This window comes from Rhinolophus sinicus, linkage group LG15, assembly GCF_036562045.2.
Source record: "Rhinolophus sinicus isolate RSC01 linkage group LG15, ASM3656204v1, whole genome shotgun sequence".
Classification (NCBI taxonomy): domain Eukaryota; kingdom Metazoa; phylum Chordata; class Mammalia; order Chiroptera; family Rhinolophidae; genus Rhinolophus; species Rhinolophus sinicus.
In genome coordinates this window covers 422,406-449,732 of record NC_133764.1, presented here as the reverse complement: position 1 = coordinate 449,732, position 27,327 = coordinate 422,406, and the positions used below count along the sequence as shown (strand labels likewise).

The window sequence follows — 27,327 nt, the reverse complement described above, 5'->3', positions numbered from 1 at the left end:
TCCTTGTATTTTATTACTGTTTTTATTTTGAGTATATGGGTCCAGGTAAGGAGCAGTACAACCTGCCAGAGCTCGGGGCTGAGGGGTCTCAGGCCAGCCCTGGGCAGAGGGAGAGCCCTCCCCAACTTGAGGCCGCTCTCTGGGCTCCTTCTCCCGTCCTACCTGCTCCCAGTGTCACAGGAGCCTCCTCTCCCTCCGTCCCTCCCCCTCTCACACACACCACCACCAGGCGGGCACTCAAAGCCCTTTCGGAGTTCCCCCCACTCTTCCTGCTCACAGAGGTGCCCAGCCTCTGCGCAGGTGTTGCTGAGAACCCCCGTGCAAGGTGCAGCCTCCACGTGGACACCCTGTCTTCTCTCAAGCTGGGGCCCTCCCCAAACCGCCCACCCCATTCTAAATGCTGCTGGGCCTCAGATTCCAGCTGTGGCCCCAACTTCCCACTTGGCCTGTAGCTGCCACCAATTCCCCAGGGTCTGGGCAGAACCTAGGCCTGAACAGACAAGAGCCAGCGCGGCCGATCCCCCCAGGTGGCTGCACCCAGGGCCCCCCAGAGCTTGTCTAGTGCATGGGGAGCAGCTGCCTCCATCCGTTTCGTTCAACACTGCAGCCCCTTCCTCAGGGCCTCAGGGCCTCCAGTCCTTCCCCAGTGTCTGTAGTGGGATGGGGGGTGTTGGATACCCAAGTGGAGGCTGAAGTCATTGTGGGGCTGCCAAGAAGTCGGTCTCCACCTGGAGTCTGTCCAGTGAGTCCAGGTCAGCAGGCGTGCAGTGTTCTTGCGGGTCCCTTACACCTAAGCCACCTCCCTAACAGCCAGAACACCTCACAAGTCCCTTTGAGGGAAGGTCAAGCAGCTCAGTGAGTCGTCACCCAAGGTGAGCCCACCCATCAAGCTCGAGCTGCCTTGGGTTGGGCCCCCAGTGGGTGGAACTTGGGCCTCAACCCTTGTGGAGGAGGGGCCGCTCAGGTTGGAGTGGGCGGGGCCTTTGTCAGCCCACCTATGACATCACAAAGCTGGTGACCAATGGAGAGAGGCTGGTGTGAAGCCCTGGGAGCTCGCCTTGCCTGGCAGGCACTGAGCGTCATGGTGGTTTTGGGCGCTGGGGTTGTCCCAGTTCACGGGGAGCAGCAGTGAGGAGGCCCACGGTCCCGTCCAAGGCCCTCGGCTGAGCCCCGTGGACCCAGAGAAGGGGGACGGCAATGACTTCTCCCTGGACCTCAGTATCGGGTAGACAGAGGGCTTGCCGACTCTGCCCCCTGGGCCCCACTCTGGTCAGAGGTGCACCGGCTGGACGTAGCTCCGTGGGAAGAAGCCAATGCGCCCACAGAACCGGCCCCGCCACCAGTGGGGGTCCAGGCACTCCAGTACTTCGATGATGTCACCCCGGCGGAAGCTGAGCTGTGAGGGGTCCTGGGCTGAGAAGTCAAACTGGGCCTGGGCAAAGCAGGCCCGGGGCGACTGCAAGGGAAGGAAATGGTTAGTGGGGTCCCTTCAGGAGGTCCCAACAAGAGACGCGATTTCCCACAGTTTGGGGAAGGCAGAATGTTCGAGGCAGAGCTGAGGTTGCACTTGCTTCTGCCTCCAAGGCCAGATGGGTGAGCACCACCCCAGGGGCCTCCTGCTGCCCACCCCATTGCACGTCTGCCGCCCGACATCGCATGTACACAGGACACCGTGACTGTCCTGCTGGCCCAGCTGGGACCCCACCTGGGTCCTGGTCCTCACGGAGGGACTTTGGTTAAGTCCCTGTCCCTCGTGGGGTCTCATTTCCCTGGTTCTGCAGCAGCCATGATAACTTTTGACTCAAAGCCCTGGAGCCACAGGAACCACAGGGCCTTACAAACTAAAGTGCTGTGTAGCTAAAAGCACAGCTTACTGCTGTTGCCCTTGGCCAGGCTTTGAGAGAGAGGATGTCACTTTGAGCTGCTCCCAGCTCTTAGGCCTGGCTTCCAGTCCTACCTGTGCCCCAAAGTGACCATGGGTAAGTCCCTGCCCTTTGTGGGACTCAGTTTCCCCACCTGGGAATGGCAGCTGGACAAGAGCTCTCTGCAGACACGTCAGCCTGGCGCCATGACAATTACGCTCAGCACTCTGGCCCTGCTTGCCCCACCAGGATCTCTGCTCTGAGCCTTCGGAATCTCATCCAGGATGGTGATAGGATCAGTGGACAGGCTGTAATTAGCGGTTCTCTGCCCATGAAGGAGGAGGTGGCATGCGTCCCAGGAGACTAAGCCAGCTCTGGAGTCACCCCACAGGGTGGGTGACCCCAGGGCTGGGCCAGAGTGAGAGGCAGTGGGTGTGGGGGAGCCCTCAGGCAGCCCCCTCAGCTCCATCCTGCCTCCCCTGCCTCACACTCTTCAGTGTCGGAGCTGGAGGTCTGGGACACAGAGCTCCCAGCCGACCTGGCCAAGCACCTGGTGGGACACAGCCGCACTAGTGGGGTCTCCTGAGGCACTGCTCCACTTTCCTGGCACATCAGATCTCAGAGCTCATCCGATTAGACGGAGAGGAAACTGAGGCCCAGCTGAAGGATGAACTGGCCCTAAGGTCACCCATGCTGAGGCAGCGGGGGTCTAGGAACATGGCAGGACTGGAGCTTCTCTGCAGCAGCCCCTCAGCCCCTCCCCAGGCCTTGGCCATGGCCGTGCTCCCTATACCCTCTGCAGAGCCCAAGTTCAACTGGGCTCACCTCCAGCCCCAGGCCTTGCCAACACCCCGCTTCCAAGGAAAATAGCATGTTGGGGCTAATAACCCCATTGGCTGTGTCATCATCCTAATGAGAATGAGAGCTGGTCCTCAGGGGCCCTTTGATGAAAGGGCTGGCTGGTAAATTGCTGTTATTGTGAAGACGAGGGGGGGCCAGACCTCCCCCTTCCCCCACACACCCTGTGTCCAGCTAGAACCTCACCCACGAATGCTCACACTGCCCCACACCCCACCCAAGCCAGCTCCTCAGGAGCAGAAACCAGGACTGAGCCTCTCTCCTAGGTGGCCTTGGATGAGTCACATCACTCTCTGGGCCTCAGTTTCCTCACCTGTGCAATGAGGACGATGAGCTCCCAGTGCACAGAGTGCCGCTCAGTGCACGGCACACAATAGGCTCAGTAGGTGGCAGTACCTTCATTCAACAAACATTTATTGAGCACCTACTGTGTGCCATGCACTGCTGAGGACAAGCCAGACGTGGTTTGTCCCATGGAATTTCCGGTCTGTTCCTTTTCTTTCCCTCTTCTCCTTTCCCACCCTTGCTTATCTCACTGCAATGCCGTCAGAATAGAACTTTACAACCTGGGCTGGACCCCTCCTCCTCCGACACGGGGCTGCTGGGGAAGGAAAGGAGGCCAGACCTGTGCCTGGCCCCCCCAGGGCTCATTGCCCCTGCAGATGGCAGCGGGCACAGGGAGGCTGCACTGGGCCAGGCTGCCGTCCCGGCCTCCGCTCCCCTACCTTGAGCAGGGGCTCCTCATCCCGCAGGAAGATCTGCCGCTTCTTGGCGATCGTGGTGGTGCGGTAGAAGTCGACCAGCTCGTTGAGAGAGTTGAACTTCTCCTCCCACAGGAAGTACTTCCCCGAGGCCTCACGCAGCACCTTGAAGTGCTGCACCTGGTCCCCATAGCTATGGGAGAGGACACACGGCCACCTCAGACCAGCCCGCAGTGGCCAGGGGCCGCTCCCAGCCCAGCACAGCCCTGGGGCCTCCCTTCTCACAACCACCTGGAATGGGCCTTGCTCTTTCCTGGTGACACCTGCTTGCAGGAGAAGGTGCAAGTGGGGGACTGGAGTCCCAGGCCTCACCGACCGGGCTTCATGTAAGACCTGGGTAGTACCCCCTGGCAGAGGAGTATGGAATTTAAGGGTGTGGACCCTGGACCAGGCCACTTTCTTACTGTGTAACCTTAGGGAAATCACTTAACTTCTCTGAACTTCCGTTTCCTCATAATACCCCTCCCCCTTCTAGGTAAGTGCTCAGAAAATGCTGGCTATTGTTTACTGGTAACATTAAATGGGTTTCTCTGAGAGGTGATCAGACAGCATCTCCTCTCTCCAACGTCCCCTCAGCCTGGACATTCTTCTCTCTCTCCTGGCCCCTCCCAGCCCTTGCAGGCCCTTGAGGAGTGAGTCCTAAGAGCGTCCTTACTCAGACCAAAGCCTGTGGTATGAAAGGAGCTTAGGCATGCTGAATGCTCCACGTCCTTCCCACTCACATGCACACCCTTCCCCCTCCCTCAAGAACCGTCTATGGCTCCCATTGCCTTCAGGATAAAAATCTTAACACCTCAGACTCAAGACCTGACTCAGTACAAGCCCAGCCTCGTGTTCTTCGTATGCTGTCTGATGCAACCAGTGAGCCCCTTTCTCATCTTCCAGCCTTTGCCTCGCTTTCCAACCCACAAATCCTCTCACATGCCTGCTAGCCCAGCTGAGGAGACAACCTGCCTCTCCAAACTAGCCAGCAGCAGCAGGGTGGAGCCTGCTCTGGCTGGGACGGAGCAGAAGGACCTGCCTGGTGCCTTCCCACATGGGGCATATCCCACGCCAGGACAGGCCATGCAGGATTGAGGCCAGAGGTGGTGCCAGTGTGGGTCAGGGCACTGGGCAGCCCAAACCACCGTGACTATCAACTCTGCTGCAGGGGTGGCCGGGCCCACGACGCAGACAGGAGGAGCAAGTCAGGCCCTTTGTACAGTGGGGAAACAGAGGCCCTGAGTGCAGCCATGAACTGCCCAGAGTCACACAGACACAAAGGCCAGAGCTGGGGTCACATCTGAGCTGCTACATGTCAAATGCTCTGTGACTGGTTATCATTGTATAACAATACTACTGATTCAATTGTGATATTGATAGTGTCCCAGATCTTGTCATTCCAAGTCCAGTCCTACTCTGCCGTGTTGTTACCTAGGCTGTGACCCCCAGGAGGCCCTCCCCCTCTGTCCTCTCTGTCTGGCCAAATCACAACCACCCTTCCCAGCTCTGCAGTCAACCCACCTGGACTTACACCCCAGCCCACCATTCCAGGCCTCCGTGTCCTCACTGGCCCAATGGGGGGCGCTGATGCATTCCCCACAAGTGAGGTGAGGGAGGCCTGGGACTCTGGACATTCAGATGCCACCAACAGGGCCACCCAGCACCCACCTGGCCAGGCTGGCAGCCTCGGGAGAACATAAGCCAGCAAGAAGCCAGTTTAGGAATCTGTCCGTGGGAGGGCGTCCTGACCAGGTGGCTGCTGGGGCTGACAGCAGGGAAAGCCTGGAGCCCCGTGGGCATGGCCAGGTGTGTGTGTTGGGGGCAGAGGATAGCCGCTGGGAGGGAGGGAGCCACAGGCTGTGTTCTCATTTTGTTTGGGACTAAATGAAACCAAACACTGGTCTGGAAACTTGATAGTAAAAAAAAAACCCATCTCCTGGATTCTAACTTTAAATTTTGTTAAACAATTCTGACACGGTGTGTTTACAAGCCAGGGTTTGCCCATAGTCTGAGCTCCTGCAGGCAGGCCCACAGCCCGAGTTCTCCTAGGACCTGAACAGGAGTGCGGGGCCTTGCCCCCTGCTGCCCAGGCCTGCTGCTCACTGCCTCCACCCGTCAGCCTTGGGTGCTACTTTGTTACAAGTTTAAAATTAAAGATAAAGAGTGGTTTAAGGTAAACTCCCTCTAGTTTGGGGGGCAGAGGGGAAAGTGGAGTTCCCCCACCCTGCCCAAGTCAAGGGGTCCAAACCACACAGAACCTCTCTCTCCACTTTCAAAGACACCTCCAGGCCTTTTCATATACGATTTCTTCCAAAGTCTCCTAGAGTTTAACTCCTACTCATACTTCAAGGCCCAGGCAAAATGGCCCAACCTCTGAGAGCTGCTTCAGAGCCCCTCAGTCAGAGTCAGGGCTCTGTGGGCTCCGTGGGCTCCTTAGCCCTTGTACGACCTTCTTAGAACCTGCTGCTCATAATGGCTTGCACACCAGGCACGGAAAAGCCAGGGAGGCAGGACTAGGCCGAGAGGGTCCAGCCCAGTTGGGAGGGCTATACCGAGGAAATGGCTTAAGTGCTCATGGGGGTGCTTTGTTCTTGAAACCCTCTTCTGTCAGCTCTAAGGCTCTAAGCTGTGATTCCAGCCCTCCAGGGGTCCAGGCCCTGACAGACCTGTCTTGCTCTCAGTTCACTCCACAAGAACTGAGGCTAGAAAGTGCCTGAGGCTCTGTGACCAGGTGGACCAAGGATCCCCTACTCTCATGTGCCGTCAGCAAGCACTGTTCCCAGGTGACTAAGCCATTGATGATGCTGGCTGTGGGACACACGTGTGCATGTTGCTGGGATGGAAAAGAGGGTGGGCAAGCAGATGGCGCCTCCTGCCCTGTCTGACCTGCAGCTCCCAGAGGCCATGACTCCCCTTGAGGCAGCCTCTGAGCCCAGTGACTTCCCAGTGCCCTGGCCCTGGGAGCACAGGGTTTCCTAGCTCCTGGATTTGGTGGTGGTGCACAGGAGGAGTGTGACACCGAGAGCAGAATGAGGAGACCAATGGCCAGGCAGGTGAGAAGCCAGGAATTAGGGACGCCGCTGACTCCACCCCGGGGCCACCTGGCGCAGAGGCAGAAGGCTCTGACTTGGTGCTGGCCCCAAGGAGGAGCCTGGGGTATGGTGGCCCCTCTCCTCTGGGTAAGGGGGCAGACGGTGTGGCAGTTTGAGAAAGATCTCAACCCCAAGTGACCACAACGTTTTGGTGTTTCAAGGTTATCCTCAGTCACCTAGAAAGTTATCCAGAGCAAAGCATTCCCTGATCTTATAAGAGGGTCAGGGAGTAGAGAACAGGAGATGAGAAAGGGGCAAGAGACCCAGGAATTTAGAACCTTCCAACCAGAGAATTCCAGAATTTTCCAATCTGGGAAGCCTGCCTGTCCCAGCCCCTAGCCTATGCACGGTACTCAGTAAATGGCAGGACTAGTTCCTGCTCCCCCTGGTCCGAACTTCCTGTTCAACAGTGAAAAGAGCAGGGCTGGGAGAGGAGAGGGGCCTGAGCTTAGCCAGGGGTGTGAGTCCTGGGTGTGGCCCCTGCCGCTGGGACAGCCCCTGGCCTAATCCGTAACAACACCTGTCAGGCCAGGCAGGGCCATGTCCAACTGAGGACCCCAAGGACTCAGCACCTGGAGCAGTCTCTCTCTCTCCCAGCCAGCCTGTCTCCCAGATGCCCCCGACCCTCACCCGGTACTTGCATCAGGAACGCTTTTTCCCTTTTGTTTGTGTGGTCTTGGCCTTAGCCATCCTTCAAGTCCTGGGGGAGCTTTGAGGTGTCTGAGAACCCCTTAGTCCAGGGGTTGCCCTCTGGGGACTCTCCAGACCTTGACCCCCACCTCCAGACCTGGGGAGCCGCAGAGTACATAGGGAGAACTGAGTCTGAGTCCAGATGACCCCTGAACTGGGAGGGACGGTTTGAGTGCAGACGGCCCTGCTGGGTGAGCCCTGGAGGAGGAAAGGTGTCTGAGCCCGGGCGTGGCCAGAAGAGGGGAGACCTGGAGCTGGTCCATGACAGTGGGCAGCGCCTGGGCATGTGTCCTGGCCTGCGTGTGCCAGCTGTCTGTCTTCATTGTGTCTGGGCATATGCGTGTGTCCCACGCTGCTCTGTGTGAGTGACTGTGTGTGCGTCTCTTTCTGAGTAGCCATGGCTGCATTTCTCTCTGTGTGTGACCCCCACACCCACCTACCCCGGGGGATGAGGGGCTGGGCTTGTCCCTCGGGCTGTCACAAGTTCCAAGGACCAGGTCAGGCCTGATGCTAGCAGCAGTCAGTCCTGCCCAGCAGGTTTTTCTGGCCTGGTGGCGGCAGCAGCAAAGGTCATAGTGGCAGCCCAGGGAGGATAAACAAGGCTGGGGTAAGGTCAGAGCCCCATGACAGCCCAGCGCAGGGGCCCGGGTGCTGACTTCCCACTGGGCGATCTTCATTAGGCGTGGTCCTTCTCTCTAGCCTCAGTTTCCCTTTTGTGAAAAGGGATGGGGTGGTATCCCTATTGCAGCAGATGTGAAAGAGAATCAAACTGACCTTGGGTGGGGGCCAGTAGAGACAGACTCCTGCTGGGTCTTTGGGTCTCAGGGAAGGTGGATGGAAGAGTAGACCAGGTCTGTCAGGGTACAGAGGGTCAGTGAACACCAGCTCTATTCCTTGCTGGGTGACCTTGGGCAAGTTACTGCACTTCTCTGAGCTTCAGTTTTCTAACCAGCAAACCGGGTTTCTTGGGATCACTTCTTCCTGTCTTTGCGTGCATAAAATTGTGCGCTTCCCCATTTCTTTCTTGCTTTATTTTCCCACGAGCCTTTATCATCTTCCAAGATTTTACGTAATTTACTAACCGTTTATTGTCTGTCACACCAGTAGAACGTGAGAACCTGAAGGACAGGGAGCTTTGTCCCATTTTGTTCATGGCTGAATCCCAAGCACCTGGTACAGGGCCGGGCACATAGTAGGTACCCAGTGACCAAAGAAGCAGAGCAAACACATGCACATTGATTCCAGGGCACCTCTAGCGTGAACGCATGCAGAATGCCTCACTTGGGAACAAACTGTCCTTTGCAACAGGGGAGTCCACACAGTTTGGATTGACGTGTGGGGCAAAAGTTACACAGCCCAAGCATTGCACCTCAGCCTTGGCCCCTGGCCTGCTGGCCGCCAGCTCAGACGTGCTCCTGGAGGCGGAGGGAGACAGCCCTTTGTAAACTCATAAAAGGCAGCCGGCCATAGCCACTGTTGCTCCATGAGGCCCATAAACCCCGCTTCTGACAGCTTTATGGGGCTTGGCATGAGCATGCCAGAGATGCCACGCGTAGTAGTGGGGTGAGAGTCCCCAAGAGCCAAGCCAGTGAGGGTGGAAATGCTCTCACTCATGAGTCTGCGCAGCCATCACTTTTCTGGGTGGCCACAGGTCACTGTCACCATGGTATAGATGAGGACATTGCAGCCAAGAGGGAGCGGGGTCCGCCAGAGGTTACACAGCAGGCCCAGAGCAAAGCCAGGAGGAGAACTCGTTCCCGCCTCCCCATGCCTCTGCCCCTTCTCTAACAGCCCTGGATTCATGAGGCACGGCCAGGAGGGTTAATATAATGACAATTGCTATAACTGGCACTTATTAATACTTACTGTCTGCTAGGCATCCTACTAAGCACTTTACATAGATGTTCACTTCACAGATGAGGAAAGTGCGGCTCAGAGGGTAACTTGCCCAGGGTTGTATATCTAGTAGGTATCAGAGCTGAGATTACTGCTCAAAAGCCCATGCTCCTAGTCACATGTGTCCTCTGAGTCTCAGTTTCCTACACTCATCCCTGCCTGGTGGTTCTCCAAGGGCCACTGAAAGGCCCCAATGAGAGCCAACGGACCCAGAGTGAGAGCAGGAGCTGGGAGCCCTGACCCAGCTGGAAAGAAACCAAAGGTGGAGGACACCACCTGGTGGGGCTGTGCACAGACCACAGCCAGTGGGCCCAGGAAGCTCCTGCTGGTCTTGGCCTTGGGGGTCTTGGCCAGGATGTCTCTGAGGGACGCTCCCAGACCCCTTCCCAGGACAACATCGGTGCCGCTCACGAATGGCTCCCTCATACTGCCCATCTCCCTCCTGGTCACACTTGTTGCTGCTCTCACTGGCCCACCACTGGGTCTTTGCACATGCTGTTCCCTGTGCCTGGCATACCCTCTTCCCTCTTGGTTCACCCAACTCCAATTCACGCTTCAGGGCCCAGCCCAGCTGTCACCTCCTTCACCGTCTGGAATATGTCTGCTGTCACTGACTTTCCCTTAGTCATTCATTTATCATGGACACCCCACCACACTCCTTAGGTTGGACTCCTGTTGCTGTCCTGCCTTGGTTCCCACACACAAAGTAGATTGAGATGATGGGGTCTGAACCTGTACACATGTACGGACCGGGCTGCATTTACAGAGAGCTGCCAGAAGAGGGCAGTGCAGGAGGCACTGATGGCGGAAGCTCAGGCGCTGTGGTTTGTTAGCAGAGGCGGGTAAGTCAGGTGGGGGTTGGGAGGACCACGACCTCCCCTCCGCTCAGGCTCCAGAAGCCATCCCAGTGACTCCCTTGTGCCCCTGTTTTGCTGGGTGGCCTTGGCCTTTGGAGTTGATTCCAGGAGTCATTTAAAGCCAGACCAGCCCGCCTGGCGGGCGCCATTCCCAGGAGATGACGGGGTCCCTGGAAAGCCAGCACATGGGAAAACCGCCATTTCCTGCTTTTGCAGGGAACCGGGTGGGAAGTGGGGGCTGGGCTGCGGAGGTGGGGAGGTGAGCCAGGGGCACTCCAGATACCCAGACCATCCTGGGAGGGGGTTAGGGCCAAGAACTCACCATATCTCTACCTTCCCCACACATTCACTGACAGTGCTCCCATTTTTAAGATGGGGAAATAGAGGCTCAAAGAGGGTAAGAACCATTCTGTTCTTACCCTCTTACCCAGGCTAACCAGGCTGTTCCCAGGGGAACAGAGAAGTGAAGAAAGCTGATGGCTGGCCACAGAGCTTGGAGGGGAACGAGGTGGGCAGGCTTCCTGACTGCAGTGACCCCCCTCACGTGGGTGCCTCCAGGCCCGGATGGGGAACTCAGCACCTTGCAGGGCTCCAGTGTGCTGATCACACAGCACCATGGGCTCTTTATGGAAATGGACAGCGAGCACAGCAGATGTCAGAGCTCACCGCAGGGCCCTAGGGAGTCTGGAAGGCATCACCCTGAGCTGCGCTGCTGCGAACAGGAGACTCGCGTGGGTCATTATGGTCTAGCCTGTTTGGAACTGCCGAGGGCACCATGAACCCTCCTTGTCTGAGTCTCTTTCTCTGCTTCACTGGAATTCTTGTGACACCTGCGCCCCTCACACTCAGCGCCTGCATTAACCATCAAAGTGGTCCCGTGTTCATTTATCCCTTGGAAGCTCATTGAACCATTGGCATGAACCAGCCCAGTCCCAGGCAAATGGACATCCTGGTGGAGCCACAGAACACAGTGAGCAGCTACCGCTTCCCAGAGGCCACGCTGCTAAGCTCCAGGGTCCACCGCGCGTCCCTCCCTTCCAGCAGGCCGCTTTGCCGCCACTGTACTGCTCTTCAGGATAGTAAAAGCTGGCAGAGTGAGCACCTCATCCATGTAGGGGTGTCCTCAGCACCCCTGTCAGTCGGTATTGCTGCTGGTGTCCACTTCACAGAGCCGTGCCACTTCCCTGACCCAGCTGCTTTTCATCCCCTCCGCCCCCACCGTAGTCCCGGCCGCCATCACCCCCACCTGGCTGCTCACTGGTCTCCCAGAGCGCCCGCTTACTCCCAACTATGCTTCCTCCACACAGCAGCCAGAAGGATTGGCTGAAAAACGGAAGCTAATCTCACCTCTTTCTGCCCAAGGCCCTCCATGGCTCCCTACTGTACTGAGATAAACCCGACCTTGTCAGGATCTGTCAGGCCCTTCTTTGACTATACCACTCACCTCTCTCCCTCGCTTCCTCTGCTCCAGTCACACCACCTCCTGTGGGCTCCAGAGCACTCCGAGCACATTCCCACCTCAGGGCTTTGGCCTCGGCTGTTCCCTCTGCCTGGAAGTCTCTCTTCCCAGGTCCTCCTTCCTGGGGACCTGGGCAGTCTCCACCGCCAGGTTCCGGTCTTTGCCCCAATGCTACCTTCTCAGACCGGCTGTTCCTGACCGCCTTGGCTCCTGCTGTATTCATTCCTTTTCTGTCTACTGTCTGTCTCCCCTACTAAGACAGAAACCCAAAGGGGTTTAGCTTTCTCATTGTCATCTCCCAATCCCTAGAATAGCTGGGCACTTGGCATGAAGCTCAATGAATAACCCTTGAATTTATGCATCTAGATCCTACTGGTCCAGGTGAAGGGGAGCAAAGATTGCCACCCCACAATTTGCTTCTTTGGGATATTGATTATTTTAAGCTGGTTATTTTTAAGAAACAAAAGACTCAGAGAGAACCTTGGGAGCACCCCCACCCAAACCCAGTCCCCCCAAAAAAACTGCCTAAAATAGAATTAAGATAGAGAATCTGCTCCAGGAGTCATCATCGTAGATAACTATATGCATTTAATATGAACTGGGTGTGGTAGGGAGGAAACTAGCAGGGCCCTTTGACCAAAGCCCTCTCTGTGTCCCCTTGTTAAAGATGGCCCAGCAAACATTTATGTTTCCTCTCCACGTGAATGGCCTTCCTCCCCTTTAAGTCCCAAACCTTCCTTTCTCTTTAGCTCAAGATGGCATATAAGCCTTAACTGCCCAACCTCTCCTTGGGTCCCATATTCTTATGGAACCCCTGTATGTACATATGGAATTAAATTAGATTATTTTCTCCTGTTAATCGGGCTCATGTCACCTTAATTATTTGACCAGCCAGAAGAGCTAGGAGGGGAAAGGAGATTTTCCCCCTCCCCACACAGGCACTGGGAGTAGGAAGGAAAGACCTGCCAGAGGACTGATCCCTTCACCCCCACTTCTGTTTCTACCCCTACCTTCAAGCCTGGATTCCTTCATTGCCCCCGTGGGGGCTTTGGGACTAGATTCTGTACTGCCCAGAGGCTGCCACACCGTGCCTGAGGAGCTGCTTTGTTACATCACAGCCATCCTACCTCAATGCCAGGCACTATTCTACTTGTTCTAAACGTATTGACTCATTCATTCCTTGCAATAACCTATGTTACATGTAAGGAAACAGGCATAGAGAGGTTAAATGACTTGCCCAAGGTCACACAGCCAGGAAGTGGCAGAGCCAGAATCTGAACCCAAGCAGCCTAACCGCAGCATCCATCCTCCCAACTATGTCGCCATATAGTGGGACCCTGTCCAGAGAGCAGCCTAGGCACCTGCCCTAGAGCCTCGGGGCTCTCCCACCCCAGTCGCTCCCATCACATCAACTGCCAGTATCCTTCTTCCTCCCCTGAGGACGAACCTTTGATAGCTCCTTACTGGTCCTAGGCTAATGTCCAGACCTGCCCTCCGCCCCACAGCCTAGAGCTTGAGGTCTTACAGTCAGCCCGAGCCTGCTTTCTGAGCACATCCTCATCGATCTGGGCCACACCCTGGTGTGCACGTCCTTCCCCAACCCCCACAGGGTCTGCTGCTTCCAGGCGTTTGCTCGGGATGCTGCTCTCCAGGGATCTCTTCCTGCCACCTCAGCCTGTTAGTCTGTCCCATACTTAGAGACCCAGCTCAGATGCCACCTCCCTGTCCACCCACCCCACATCCTTCCACTGGTCAAAACTCACTTCACAGAGATGGAGAACTCCCCTGGGGAGCTCTCGCTCTCCCGGATCAGGAAGGCTCCCAGGTGGTTCCGCTTCATCAGAATCTCTTCAGCCAGCTGCCGGGAAATCCTGCCCGAGTACCATCTGCAGAGAGAGGCAGCAGGTGAAGGCAGCAGGGAGGCCAGACTACCCCCTTTCCCATGCCCAGGCGCTCAACATTGCTGATCCTCACAGCAGTCCTGACTCAAGAGATATGATTGCACCCATTTTACAGATGAGGAATCTGAGGCACAGACAGGTGAAGCAATGGGCCCAAGGTTACACGCTGTGGCAGGCAAGAGCTGGGACCCAACTCCAGCACTTTGTCACCCGAACCCAATGCCAGGCAAACACATGCCATTAGGAAAATAGAAATATCAAACCTCAGTGAACTTCCACCCAGCCAACCTCAGCAGAAGTTTTCCGTTTTAGATGGCAGGTTCTTAAAAGTTAAAAAATATAAAAATGGATAACAAAAACAATAACAGCTTTGACCTGGTGAGGAAGGATCTCTTCCTGTACCCATTTCACAGATGCACAGACTGAGGCCACCTAGACTTTTTCTCACAGGTATAAGTCTCTTTTCCTGTTGACCAAACAGAACTGGATATACAGAAGGTGCCTGGTAAATGCTTAGAAACTTGCAAGATCCCCACTACCCCTAGGGCCTTGGAGTGAAAAGCTGGGATCCAGCTTCTCTTCCAGGCTTGCCCACCTTGCTGTGTGATTCCAGGCAGCCCCCGCCCCCCACGTATGTAGGCGTTGTCCACCCTCAGAGGGTCCAGGTGGTCTCTGACTGGCTCCCAGCTGTCTAAAACACTGGGTCATTGTTCAGATGGAGAAACTAGGCCCAGAGCAGCCGATGCCTCACGATGGGACCATGGCCAACCAAAGGCAGGGCCTGCAGCCTCCGTTCCCTGTAACGTTACCTCTGTCAGTAAACGCTTCCTGAGTCTGAGCTTGGCCCAGGGGGAGGATGTGAGGTGGGACTTTTCCTGTTCACTCAGGATGTTGATGAGCCCTCAGGCTGAGGGCATCAGTTGCATGGCAGACGCTGGTGTTGTCCCATCTCCCCACTTACCACTCATGCCCCACACGGCCCTCTGTGATTGCAAACACTGGGGATTCTGCCCAAGGGCTTTTCCTGGTGACTAATATGGTCGGCCTGTGTGCTGAGTCCATGGATCATTCTCAGGCGATGACTGAGGCAGCAGGTGGATAAACAGCCAGCTCCCTGCCCCCCATGGGACATTCTGGAGTGCGTGTGTCTCCCTGGCTTCACTAGCGGTGTCACCAACATTCCCCGTTGGCTCCTCCCTGCCACTTCCCAGTCTGAAGCAGTGCCAAGTGTCTCAGGCACTGCTTCTGGAGAGCCCGTACCCCTAGAAGTGGGGTTCCAGCCAACTGCTGCCCCCAAACTGATGGGAGCCCTGGACCCGCCTCAGGTGGGTGTCCCTGGGAGGGAACGGGTCAAGGCAACCATCTGGAGAGCTTGGCCTGGGTCTCTGGAGTGTGGGAGTCCTGAGCGGAGGCCCCCAGGCCAGAGGCTGAGCTGGGACGGGAGGGCCGGGGCTCCGGGGAGCCTGGAATCCCCAGGAGGACACAGGTGCAGGGCTGTGCTGAAGGAGCAGGGGCCCAGTGAGGCCCCAAGTGGGCGTTTCCTGAGGGCCTGGGTGTCTCTAAAGAACCCACAAAACCCCACAGGAGGAGGCAGTGTGTGGGTGCCTGTCACCCTCAAAGGGTGTTGCAACCGCACCCTCCGAGAAAGCCAGCCCTGCCCCCACCGGGGGAGGCAGGGCTGGTCCTCCAGTGGCTCGAAGGACAGGATTCTGGAGAAACAAACATTTCCTGCTGCCCCAGAACCCAGCTCTCTCCACTGCTGGAGCCATTCCACTGGAGGCCGCCTCACCCAGTCCCCCATTTTACTCGTATGGAAACTGAGGCACAGAGAAGGTCAAGGATCCCCTGAAAGGTTGCACAAGTCCTTGGCCTCAGACTCTCCCCTACCCCCAGCTGCTCTTATGGGGTCCCTGCCGCGCCTCCTGGCAGGCCCAGCCAGTGCCCACAGCACCCAGCTACAAATCCCACTCTGTCTCTTGCCAGACGTGTGACACTGGACAAGCCACTGACCCTCTCAGTGTCTGTGTCCTTGTCGGGGAGATGGTGACGACAGTCCCAGCTCGCAAGGCCCTCAGGACCATGAGAGCAGTGTTGCACGCAGTGTCTCCTGCTACTGCTGCAGTGAGGCGGGACAGTCCCCTCCACACCTCTCGGTGAGGCCTGCCGGCTGCCCTCCCTGACAAACTTCTCCTCTAACTTCCAGGCCCAGTGGACCATGCCCTTCTTCTGGGCAGTCCTCCTTGACCCCTACTGGACACACAACTGGTCAGGCGCCTCCATGAACCCTGTTCTGAGAGCACGTGGTCTGCCTCATGCCTCCCCCAGGGGCGCCCTGGGCAGGCGGGGGTGAAAGCGGGTGCTCAGGGAGAGAGTGGGTCTGGTGTAGGTACAAGGCCTTCTGGGACCCTAGCCCTTCCCCCGCCCCACACCCTGGGGCCTGATGGGCTGAGTCAGGCACTGAGCTGGAGTTTCCCCACTGCTGTTTTGGGGCTCGGGCAAGTGTTGAGGTTAGCCAAGCATGCACCTGGGCAAGGCTCTGGGCGGGTTGGTGGGGGGCCTAACCCCCATTCCTGCTCTGCCCCAGACATAAGTGTCTAGAGCTGATCCCAGGAACCCCGGGGGCATGGGCGACTGGAACCCTCCATGATCCCCAACTGCTGTGATGGAGACTTGCCTCAAGCAACGGCACTGCCCTGACAGGCCTGGCCCAGCACCACCAATTTTGTCTGTTTTTCTCCCCTCTGCTCAGGGCTTCTCAGCATCTGCGGGCCTTCCAGGTGTCTAGCCTCTGCTGAGCCATTGCCTGCACCGGGAGTCCTCTCATTGACCGGCCAGCCTGCAGGGATGGCTCTGTTGTCCTGTAGATGCCTGTGGCACCTGGCCCCATCTTGTGGCCCTGGGCTGGGTTCTTACAATCTGTTCCCCTCATTCTGTCCCTTTACTGATAGAAAGACTGTAAGACCAGAGGGGCAGACACCAGCCCAATGTCACATAGCCCAAGGGAATAAGATGTCAGCTAGAGGCTGCAACGTCTGTGGGGGAGGGTGGGGTTGCCTGGAGCCCAGGCAAAGTGGCTGGGGACCTGGGTGGGATGGAGCTTTGCCCAGCACAAGAAGCTGGAGGTGGTGGCAGCTTTGGAAATAACTCGAAGATGGATAAAGAGGAAATGCCCTCAGACCCCACCTTGGCTCTGTACCTCCCTCCCCTTCAACCTCATAGCCACACATACATCGTGGCTCCCAGACTGCCCCTTCAGCCTGCCTGGCCCTGTCCCCTGCCTCCATATTTGATTGAGTCCCTCCCCTGCTCAAATACCTCCATGGCTCCCCTCCACCCTGGGCCTGGCATTTGAGGCCCTCCTGGCATGGGTTCTCGCTCATTGCTTTCCCTGTCCCTGCTCCCAGGAGTGTTTTTCTCTTTTTCTACTTAGCTAACTCCTACACATCCTTCAAAACCTCACTCGTGGTCACCTCTTCTGAGAAGCCTTCCTTGGTTAGTTACCTCAGTGTTGATTACCTTCCTGCGTTGCACTTTCTTTATGTCCTATCTCTCCCATAGGGCAGGACGGGGCTGCTCTGACCCCAGCATCTCATCATGTATCTCCAGTGCCACCCAGGCCAGGCCCCTGGGACTGTGGCTGGTGTTTTGTCAATGACCGAGTAGGTTGGGGTACCTCAGCCATCATTTCAAGCATATGCAGTTGACTTTCCATAGATTCTTGGCCATGTATGCCTGTTCTGGGGCCGGACTCTGCCCCAGCCATTCTCAAGTCAGCAGCATTGGATACCACATTCTGAGAGCCTGACTGGGGGCTTCCCTGGGCTAGCAGATTCCAGGCCCCAGGGTACTTGCACCCACACATAACTCCCACTCTACCCTGGTCCCAGATTCTGCTTGGCCTATGTCTAGCTCCTCCTCATACCCCAAAGGCAGGTCCTACAGAGTCTGCTTCCTGCCTGCCTCTCTACCCCTCCATTTGCACCCATCACCCCCACCCTCATACAGGGCTGAGCTGGTCTCTTAGAGCTCCAGAATCCTCCCAGCTTGGAGCCGCAGCCCTCCTGCTACAGATAAGGAAACTGAGGAAGAGAGAGCAGGGACCTGTCCAAGGCCATGAAGTAGTCAGTGGCCCAGCCAGCTGAGAGCTGGGGTCTCTTCTCCAGGGCTCTCCAGGACATTCTCTCTTGTTCCAGGTCCTCGGTATTGTGGCCTGGGCTGGCCCTGACTCTGCCACCACTATCTCTGTCCCTTGTCCCTGCTTAGGGTAGAAACTAGGGCCCCCAGACAGATGGACGGAGGCTGGGAATGAGTGGGCCCCAGGCCCAAGGGATACACCGTGCAGCACAGCTCAGCTTGGGCCAGGCTGGCTGGGGACATTTGGCTGCAGGGGTGGGGTGGGGTGGGGGGCTTGAGGTCACACGGCTGGGGTGATGGCCACTCACGGGTGGGGCTTGACACGGATGTAGTTCTTGGGAATAAACCCCTCGGCGCCCCGGAGCTCGGCCTTGTACCAGTTCTGGTCGTCTTCCATGTTCAGGATCTGTGGGTAGGAGAGACATGGCCCCTTGGTCACCGAGGAGAGACAGCTGTCAACTGCTGAGGGCCCGCTGCTCAAGTGCTCTACAGGCTTCACCCAAGCCAGCCCTGGGGCCCAGTACACAGAAGAGGGGGTGGGGACCCGCCAAGGTCACAAGGGCCATGTCTGATTCCACAGTCCTGCTCGTTCCCTGGCCCCAGACAGCCTGTCCCCAGAAGGGTCACTGCTTCCCCGGGTAGGACAGTTGGGGACCCAGAGGAGGTTTAGGTCCATGGTTTGAGCTTTGGTGGGTCTGGAGCTGGACTCTCAGGTTCTGCCACCCAGACCCCCACCTAACCGGGGGTCTTGGGCGGCAGATCTGGGATGCGTCAGTTCCTGAGCTGTGACCCTGAGCATGGGGGTGCCACAGCATTCGCACACCAGGCAGTGAGCCATGGGCACAGGTCAGAAATCCCCAGGGACGTCAGGGAGCCTGAGCCTGAGCCTGAGTTCAGCACCTAGTGATGGTCACCTTGGGTCACTTGCATTTAAATATCTCTTACAGCCTGAGTTCAGGGTAATGATTCAGTGAGTGTGTGTGTGTGTGTGTGTGAGGGGGTGGCTGATGTTCAGACACCAGGGTGCAGATAAGGGAGAATTTGGGCTGGGCTGAGGTGGAGGCCTGCCTGTTCAGGCCACAGAGCTCCTCATCCATGGCGTGACGCTCTTGCAGCCCCCAGGTGGGCCAAGAGGAACTGAAACAGCCAGAGTGGGAAGGCAGCTGCTGCGCGTGAGCAACCAAGCGGCCACAGCGGGTAGGCCAGGCCGGCAGAGAGGCTACAGCATGAAGCTTGAGGCTCCTTCCTCTCTTTTCTGGACAGGGTTTCCATGCATCACCCCGATTCTCAGACAGCCCTCTGGTCACAGCTGAGGGAACGGAGGCTCAGAGAGGGGAAGTCAGCCAGGCCCACAGCAGGGGCGAGGCAGAGCCTACGCAGCAAGCCAGGACTCTGGGGCTGGGTGTCTTTGGCTCAGCTGCTCTAAGGGGGACCCTGACCCACCCATCTTCCCACTTTGCTGGACCCATGCCCAGGGGAGCATCTCTCCTGTCAGTCTGGCAGCAGGTCCCAACATTGGCTCAATCCTAGCAGGGATATTTGTTGAGAGAAACTGTTGGATGTAGAACAGCATCCCAAGTTGGGGTACTGCAGGACAAAGCCTTGGGGGCAGGCCGACACAAAGTTCAATTTTCTGGAGTAGCTGGCATTGACGCCCTTGGGCCCAAGCCTGAGCCCCCACCCGTACAGGCAGGCACCCTGTTGTCTATCCACCAGGCCCCATTGAGTCCCTTCCTTCCTGCCCCTGTAGCCTGGGCAAGGTCAGCAGCCCTGGGGACAGACGGAAGCAGGTGGCTGACTTAGGAAAACTTTTGCTGAAAACAAAAACTAATTCTCCCAACTTAATGAGAAATTAAAGCCTGTGGGCTACTTTCCATGGCCACAGATTCAAGGAAGATGCTCTGGAGTCTAGGGCTTTAGATCACTCTTCCCCTAACTCTCCCTAGCCTTGACTTCAGTTTTCTCATCTGCGAAATGGGCACATTTATGGCCTACTCTGAAGGTGGCAGTGTCTTGTGAACAACAAACTCCTGTGCAGACATGTGAATGTAATGTATCTAATCCCTGTTTTTTCCTACTGTCTTTACTCCAAGGACCCATAAATGTTCTCATTGTTTATATTAGCTGAATTGTTACTGTTAATGTTGTTCAAAAGCCCCAGCCTGTCTGAGACCTGGGAATTCCCACACACACAAAAAGAGAGCTGCTCCTCCTGGTGAAACTCACGCTCTGGCTGCCCCCAAGCCTTTGCCGCCACAGTGCTGTCTACTCCTCTGTGCCTTGGTCAATGTACTCACTCATCAGCTATTTACTGAGCACCTACTGTGTGCCAGGCACTGTGCTAAGCCCTAGCAATACAGCAGGGAACAAGTAGCTTGCATTCTAGTGGGCAAAGGTAGCAACAAACGACGAAGGAAACAAGTAAACAAGGTAACTTAATGTAGTGGTAAGTGGTCTAAAAATTGCGTATGCATTCTGTTTTTTGCCACTTAACATTGCAGCATTTTTACGTCACTAAGCGCCTTCTCCAAATAGCACTTTTAGGGCTATATATTATTTTGTATGCTACTGAACTAGGTTGATTCTACATTGCAAACTCTCACCAATATTCCCCATCCCCCACCTGCTTCATTTTTCTCCATGTACTACCTCCACCTGACAAACTGCGTTTTACTTATTTATCTGGTTTGCAGCCTATGTCCGCCACCAGAATATCAGCTGCATGAGCAGCAACTGTGTCTGTTTTCTCCCTGCTGATTCTCCAAGGCCAGGATCAGGACGCACTGCACGTTCCCAAGTCCTTCACAGCTGAATGCACAGACATCTCTGATTATGTCTCAGTTAACCAGCAGCAGAATTTCTGGGTCAAAGGGCGTGGAGATTTTTAAGGCTTTTTATATGTTTCCCAAGTGCTCTTCAAAATAACTGTCACTTCACCTGTCCATATAAAAGTGCATATTGCCTCACACCTTCAACAACCTTGAAGATTCTTTTTAAAATAAAATTTTGCTAATCTGGCAAATAGAAAATATACTTGCTTTAAGTTTCACGTCTTTTGTTACTGGTGAAATTGGGCACATGCTTGCATTGCTTCTTTGGCAGTCTTCCTGTTGGTATCCTTTGCCCATTTTTCTATTATGCTATTTTTTATTTTCTTGTTGATTTGTAAGGCACTCTTTACATATTAAGGACATTAATATTTTGACATTTTTATCATGTATTTTTTCTTAGTTTAAGCCACCTTCATTTCTTACCCAGTAGATTTCAACAGTCCCTCCCTGCTTCCATTCCTGTCACCTATGTTATCTTTTTAAAACATAAATCTGAGCAAGCCTTTTCCCTGATGAAAATCCTTCAGTGAGTGCACCTCACATTTAGAATGAAATCAAAATCCTTCACTGCTGCCTACCTACCAGCCTCATCCTTACCTCCTCCTTCTCACTCACTGCTCTTCAAGCAGGCTTTTCTCTCAACTCTTCAAGCATATTAATATGACCCTGCCTCAGGGCTTTTGCACCAGCTGTTTCCCCAGCCGGGTACTCTTGGCTCTTTGCATGGTAGTTTCCTGTTCATCCTCCGGCCTCAGCTCAGGGGTCACCTCTTTCGAGAGACTGCCCTGACCGCCCGCTGGTCACTGTGCTCCGTCTCCCTGTGTTGATTTCTTCCATTCACCTCGCATCTCCTGATGCCACTTGCCCTCTGGAATGTCAGCTCCAGGACTTTGCTTTGTTCTTTGCTCAGCACTTAGAACAATGCCTGGTACAGAGTAGGTGCTCCATAGCTCAACAGAGAACAGATTGGTGGTCACCAGAGGCAGGGGGTGGGGGAAATGGGTGAAGGCAGTCAAAAGGCACCAACTGCCAGTTATAAGATAAGGAAGCTCTGGGGATGTAATGTACAGCATGGTGACTACAGTTCATCATACTGTATTGTGTATTTGAAAGTTGCTTGGAGAGTAGATCTTAAAAGTTATCATCAAAAGGGAATAAATATAACTATGTGAGGTGATGCATGTTAAATAAACTAATCGTGGCAATCATTTTGTAATATAGACATATATCAAATCATTATGTTGCATACGTTAAACCAATACAATCTCATATGTCAATTATATCTCAATAAAACTGGAAAAAGTAGCTCAACAAGTGTTGAATGAAGAAAAAGACAGCCCCTCCACTGCCTTCATTCCTCCCTCATGTTTTGAGCTTTAAAGGTCCCCTCCTCGGTCTCCACGAACATGAGGTACAAGTCCCACTGGGAGGGTACCCCAGTTTCAGCTAACATTTTAATTCTTTCCTTCCTTCCTCCCTTCATCCCTTCATGCTTCCCTCCCTCCCTCTCCCCTCCCTCCCCGTCTCCCTCTCCCCTCCCTCCCTCTCCCCTCCCTCCCTCTCCCCTTTCTCCCTCCCTCCCTCCCTTCTCCCTTCCCCCCTTCCTTCCTTCTCCATGTCTTATTGAAAGCCTCCTATATGCCAGGCACTGTTTCATGTCTTGGGGCTCCGGCGAGGTCCCTGCCCTCATGAGTTCACTCCTTCCTTAACACACCTGGAGTTCGCTGACACTTCAGCAAAGGTTAGTGGAAAACCTGACTAATCTAGGGGTAGGGATGGTGGGCGCAGGAGCCCGGGAGGGAAGTGGTGATGTGACGTCTTTGAAATTGCCTTGGAGAATCCCCACTGATCCATTCCGTCCACTACGAGCTGATCACTCTGAGCCCATCCCATTCCTATTCCCTCACTGTTCCCCTCCCTCCCAAGCCTCAGGTCTGGCTTCAGAGACCCCAAACTGCTCTCAGACAGTAAGTGAGGCCTCTGGCTGGCTCTCAGTGTCGTGCCCTGCCTGGACAGTCCCGGTGCTAAGCCCGCCCCATGCCCAGCTGGGCACATGTTCATGGGGCCCCAACCAGCAGCTCCAGTGCACACAGGTACCAGCATCTGGCATAGAGAAAGGGGGTGGTGGTTTCTCAAGGGGACATGGTTCCTCTTGGGGGACATCAGCCTCCCCAAACCCCCAGCTCAGCCCATTCGGCCTCACAGAGGACAGAACACAGTTTTCAGAGTCAAAGGACATAGGTTCAAATTTGACCCCATACCAAGCAAGTCATGGCATTTTCCTGTGCCTCAGTTTAGTCAGCTGTGAAATGGGGATGCCAATCTTCCCCACCTCAACAGCTTAAATGAGACACAGATACATCATTGCTGAGCTTGGGACTGGATAGCGCAGGATGCCAGCAAATGGGAGTTCCTATCCCTTCTTGTGCTTGAAACTTCAGGCCAAGAACAGGGCCCAGGGCTCAGAGTGGAGGGACGTCCATGCTAATGCCCGCAGCTACAGTGCAGGGACTGAGGCCCAGGGACAGAGGGACTTTCTCAGCATGAGTTAGTGGCAGTTTCCGTGCCTAAGTCTTGCCATGGTCACTCCTGAATCCAGCCCCTGAGCTCTGCTTTCATATGCAAACTTGTAAGCAAGGACATTTCCAGAGAGAGACCTCATGGATCCATCTGTCTGGAACGCCCCTGGAAAGCTGCAATGTTCATTAAAAGGGCCCCAGACAAGGAGAAATGAGCTGTGGCAGGACTCTATTTTCTTTTTTCTCCATGGGGCTGGGAAGCTCGTTCCTGACACTTAAATCACAGCTATTTGTATCTTAATAGGTTAGTGTGTGTACTTATTTCTTTTCTAAGAACTTCCTCCTTTCCGCCTTCTCCTTCTCTGTCTCTCTCCCTTCCCCCACTCTCTCTTTCTCTGTCTCTCTCATTTCAACAACTGTCTTCTCAAATTCTCTGGAAAACTGGGTGTTGAACCAGCTCCTGCCAGGCACTGTGCTAATGTTTCCTTGAATCCTCACAATGGCCCCCAAACAACGGGTCACTAATTATCTCCCTGTTTCCTAGATGGGGAAACTGAGGCTCAGAAGGGAGAAGTGGCTTGTCCTGAACCACATAGCTGATGACTGGAGAAGCTGGGCCTGTCCTCCAGAGACTGGACTCTGTTCGGGGGGCTCTCCTGGGCCCCTGGTTCTTAAAGCCCCCACCCCAAGTGGGGCCCACTCAGCCTACCCCGGCCACCCTACCTTGAGTGTGTCCCCCTTGCTGAAGGCCAGCTCGTCGCTCTCCGTGGCCTGGAAGCTGTACAGGGCCACAGACTCCATCCCGCTGTCCCGGAGCCCCAGCACTGGGCTCAGAGCAGGGCTGGCAGCTTCCTGCTTCCTCCGCAGTGGAGGACCGTCTTCCTTTGTTTTGAGAGCTTGTTTGTTCTTTTGAAGCTGAGACTGAAACTGCCCCTGACAGGGGAAACAGGAAGCAAAGATATGTCACAGAGCAGGGAGCGTGTGGGAGCAGGCCTGGCCCCACCTCAGACCCCAGACTCCCCTTGGGGAGTATCCAGGCAGCCCTGGGAATGGGTCTCCCTCCTTGCACCCATGTTACAGATGATAACACTGAGGTCTCCTGAGGATAATGCTGCAAAGCCATCCTGCCAGCTCAAGCATTGTATCTTGTGGTCCCAGCCACCCCCACCGCTTTGCCAATCTGTCCATCACATTTCCTAGACTTTGATACCTCCTATGACTCCCAATGTCCACAACATCAACCCCAATCTCTTTTCCTGGCATTCAAGGCCCTTCCAAGCCACTGCCTCCACACATCACCACACACTTCTCCAGACTCGACTCATCCTTTGTTATTCTCCTTCCTTCTAAACAAATCTTGGGCTCAGCCCCAGCTGGGGACACACCACACTTTCATTTCATTCCCTGGGCTTTTGCCATGCATGTCCCTCTGCCTGGTGTTCTCTCCCTCTTTCTCCTCCCAGAGAAAGACTCCTATTCATCCATCAATGCCCAGCTCAGAAGGTGTTTCTTCTGGTTTAAACACAGGGCATCTTCAGTGGGATGGAGACCCTACAGTGAAAAAGAACTGCAAATAAATCTTGACCTTTCCTCAGTAGGTTTGTTATGGACAGTGGTATTGGTATAGCAATTCTGATTACGTGAGTATTGTGGCAAAGAGCATACACAGATAAATACGGTGATGTTGTTCTCTCCAGGAAAGAAAGGAGACACAAAACTGGAAGTGGAAAGTGAGGAAGAAGCCTGTGGTGTTAGATGGGAAGGGAATGAGATGGGCCAGTGTGAAGCAAGATTAATTTTTTCTGTAAAATAGAATTTTTCCTCTTTCATTATATCAGTATGGTTATATTATACTTTCATATTTTAGTCAATGGATAATAATCCGTTACTATCATTATTTATTTTTGATGCTTAAATTGTCCCTGATTTGGGCTGTGGAACCCCCTTCAAGCTTCCTCCTTGTCCTTTTGACAAGACCCCATCGTTCCCTGAGCACGTCCTCACTTTCTGACAACATGTTTCAGGCTCACCCAGGACCTTTTTTGCCCCAGCCCTGAAATCAGCCATCTCTCCAAGGAGATGGAAGATGTTTGGAGGAGGATGGTGTTTAGAAATGAGGATTGAGCTGGAGTTAGGTGTGCTTATTACTACGGTGGTGTCATTGTGTGTGGGCCCTCTCTGCAGACAGAGCTAGAGAAAAAATAAATATGTATATATTTTTATACATATAAAATAAAAAATTTATAAAAATATAAAAGTATATATATATACTCATTTATATAAACATACTCATTTTTTCATATAAATTCATTATATATGTGCTTTATATAAACATATATATATTTATATATATATACACACAAACTCATTATATATACAAACTACAAGTATGTATACATATGTATATGATGAGTTTTTAGAAGAACTGTATTTCCTAGAGGACAGAGTGTGCCCGTATTTCTATACTTATTTCTATGAGTGTGTCTACGGTTATGGATAATAGACTGAAAACCATGAACTCAGTCAGACATGAAGTAGCGGACCTCGGTGAGGGTGCCTGGACGTCTGTGCCCCGTTCCTACAGACTTTCTGAGGATCTGAAAATTTTCTCTATAAAAAGTTGAGAAGATATATGTGAATCTCAAAATAGAAGGTTTAGGTTGTTGTTGTTGTTGTGTTTTGTTTTTCAGTTGCAAGGAAAGAAGAGGAAGACGGCAGAAACTCGTCGCCTGGAGCCCCCAGGTGGCCCGGCAAGAGCCGCCCAGGCCTGGCTGGGCCCATCCCAGAGCCTCACAGGTCTCAGCTCCCAGCCCCTTCCTGTCTTCTGCCGGCCCCAGACCCCAGCGGGACAGGATGTAATATGGCTTCTCTTTCCGGCTCAGTTTCGGCTGAGGTTTCAAAGCCTCAGAATGGTGCTGGGGGGGGGGGGGGGTTGAGATGTACTCCACCCTAAATCTGAGGCACCGGGAGGCGAGCAAGCAGGGGCTCCCTTTATGAAGCTGAGCATGTGTCCTCTGGGGCTTGTGAACCAGGTGGGTGTTTTATTCTATGTAGGTTTTTTTTATTTTTTCATTCTATGTTTTTCAAAGTACTTATTCTGTGCAAGTCATGCATAAAAAGATCGTAAAGCTAGTGAGTGGCAGGGCTGGGGTTCAAATCCAGGCTGATCTGAGCCCAGGCCCATGACATAGCCCTGTGCCACGCGGCCTTTGCCTGGAGCCTGGGCTGTCTGTCACACAGTGACAGTGAGTCAAGATAGCCGTGCGGGACTGAGCAGCAAGTCCTCATTGGCGGGCCAATGGGCCCAACTCCAAGACCACACAGGACCCCACAAATCAGACTTGACTGAGAGGACCCTTCAGGGGTTCAGGCACCCAAACTGAGGGTGGGTGCTGGGGCCTAGAAGGAGGGTGCCTCAGAGCTGGCATCTGGGGGAGCATCAAGCCCCATGACAGAGCTGCAGCTGGGGTCACCATGGGAGGTCCCTCAAAAGCTGCCACAGGAGGAAAAAATCAGCGTTGGCCATTGGTCACTGGCCACAGCAAACCTGCCATGCCCTTAGTCCCTAACCCCTGTGCAGGCTGATGAATGGTCCAAAGACATCCAAGTCCTAATCCCTGGAACCTGTGAACGTTCCCTTAGATGATGTGGGGGTTCAGAACAAACCACCCCAAGATGTGCCTCAGTGGTATGCAGATTATTTTGAACTAAAGGCAATTTTAGCTTTGGGTTCAAGAGAAACTTCTGCCCTTCCCTTTAACTACCTAGAAGAACTTTTATTAGGGGTCTTGCCCATAATAAAAGATTGTCAGGGAATATCTTTTTGATATTCTATGGCAGAGAAAACTTTTATTTACTAAACACCTGCTCTTATTATAATCCTGCAATGACCCTTTGCAGCCCCCAAGGTGCATTGCCTCATCCCAGGCTCAGAATGTCTTACATACCTAGATCCCCCTTCCTGTCTGTGAACCTCTCCTGTCACTGACTCTCATATATGCGGTGTTCCCATACATAGGTTTATATTCAACTTGGTATTTTTCTCTTGATAATCTCTAGACCAGCCCAAAGAACCATGAGGGTAGAGGAAAGTTTGTTCTTCACCTACGATGACAAGGTCAGGGTCTTGAGATGGGGAGATGATCCTGGATGATCCAGGTGGGCCCTAAATGTCATCTCAAGTGTCCTCACGAGAGGAAGCGTGGACACAGAAGAAGCAGGTGATGTGACTGAAGCACAACGCTACACTGCTGGCTTTGAAGATGAAGGAAGGGGCCACGAGCCAAGGGACGCAAGGAACACAGTTGTAGAAGCTGAGAGAGGCATGATGGGCCTCCCCTGGAGGCTCCCGAACGGCCAGCCCTGCGACGCCCCGACTTTAGCCCAGTGAGAGTGGTTGTGGACTTCAGAACTTCAAAGTAGATAATCATTTTTGTTGTTAAAACCACTTACACTTGTGGTGACTTGTTGCAGCAGCCACAGGAA

At 54.3% G+C, this 27,327-nt stretch overlaps 1 protein-coding gene across 1 annotated transcript; it reads right to left on the bottom strand.

The window, feature by feature from the left end:
• Positions 1–3: 3 nt before the first annotated feature.
• Positions 4–23,770, bottom strand: GRAP (GRB2 related adaptor protein). Its single transcript, XM_019753760.2, has 5 exons — positions 23,566–23,770; positions 17,801–17,898; positions 13,221–13,343; positions 3,446–3,614; positions 4–1,456 (listed from the first exon to the last, which is right to left on the bottom strand). Exons 1-5 carry the CDS (start codon positions 23,641–23,643, stop codon positions 1,271–1,273), a joined length of 654 nt encoding a protein of 217 aa, XP_019609319.1. The 5' UTR covers positions 23,644–23,770; the 3' UTR covers positions 4–1,270.
• Positions 23,771–27,327: the final 3,557 nt, after the last annotated feature.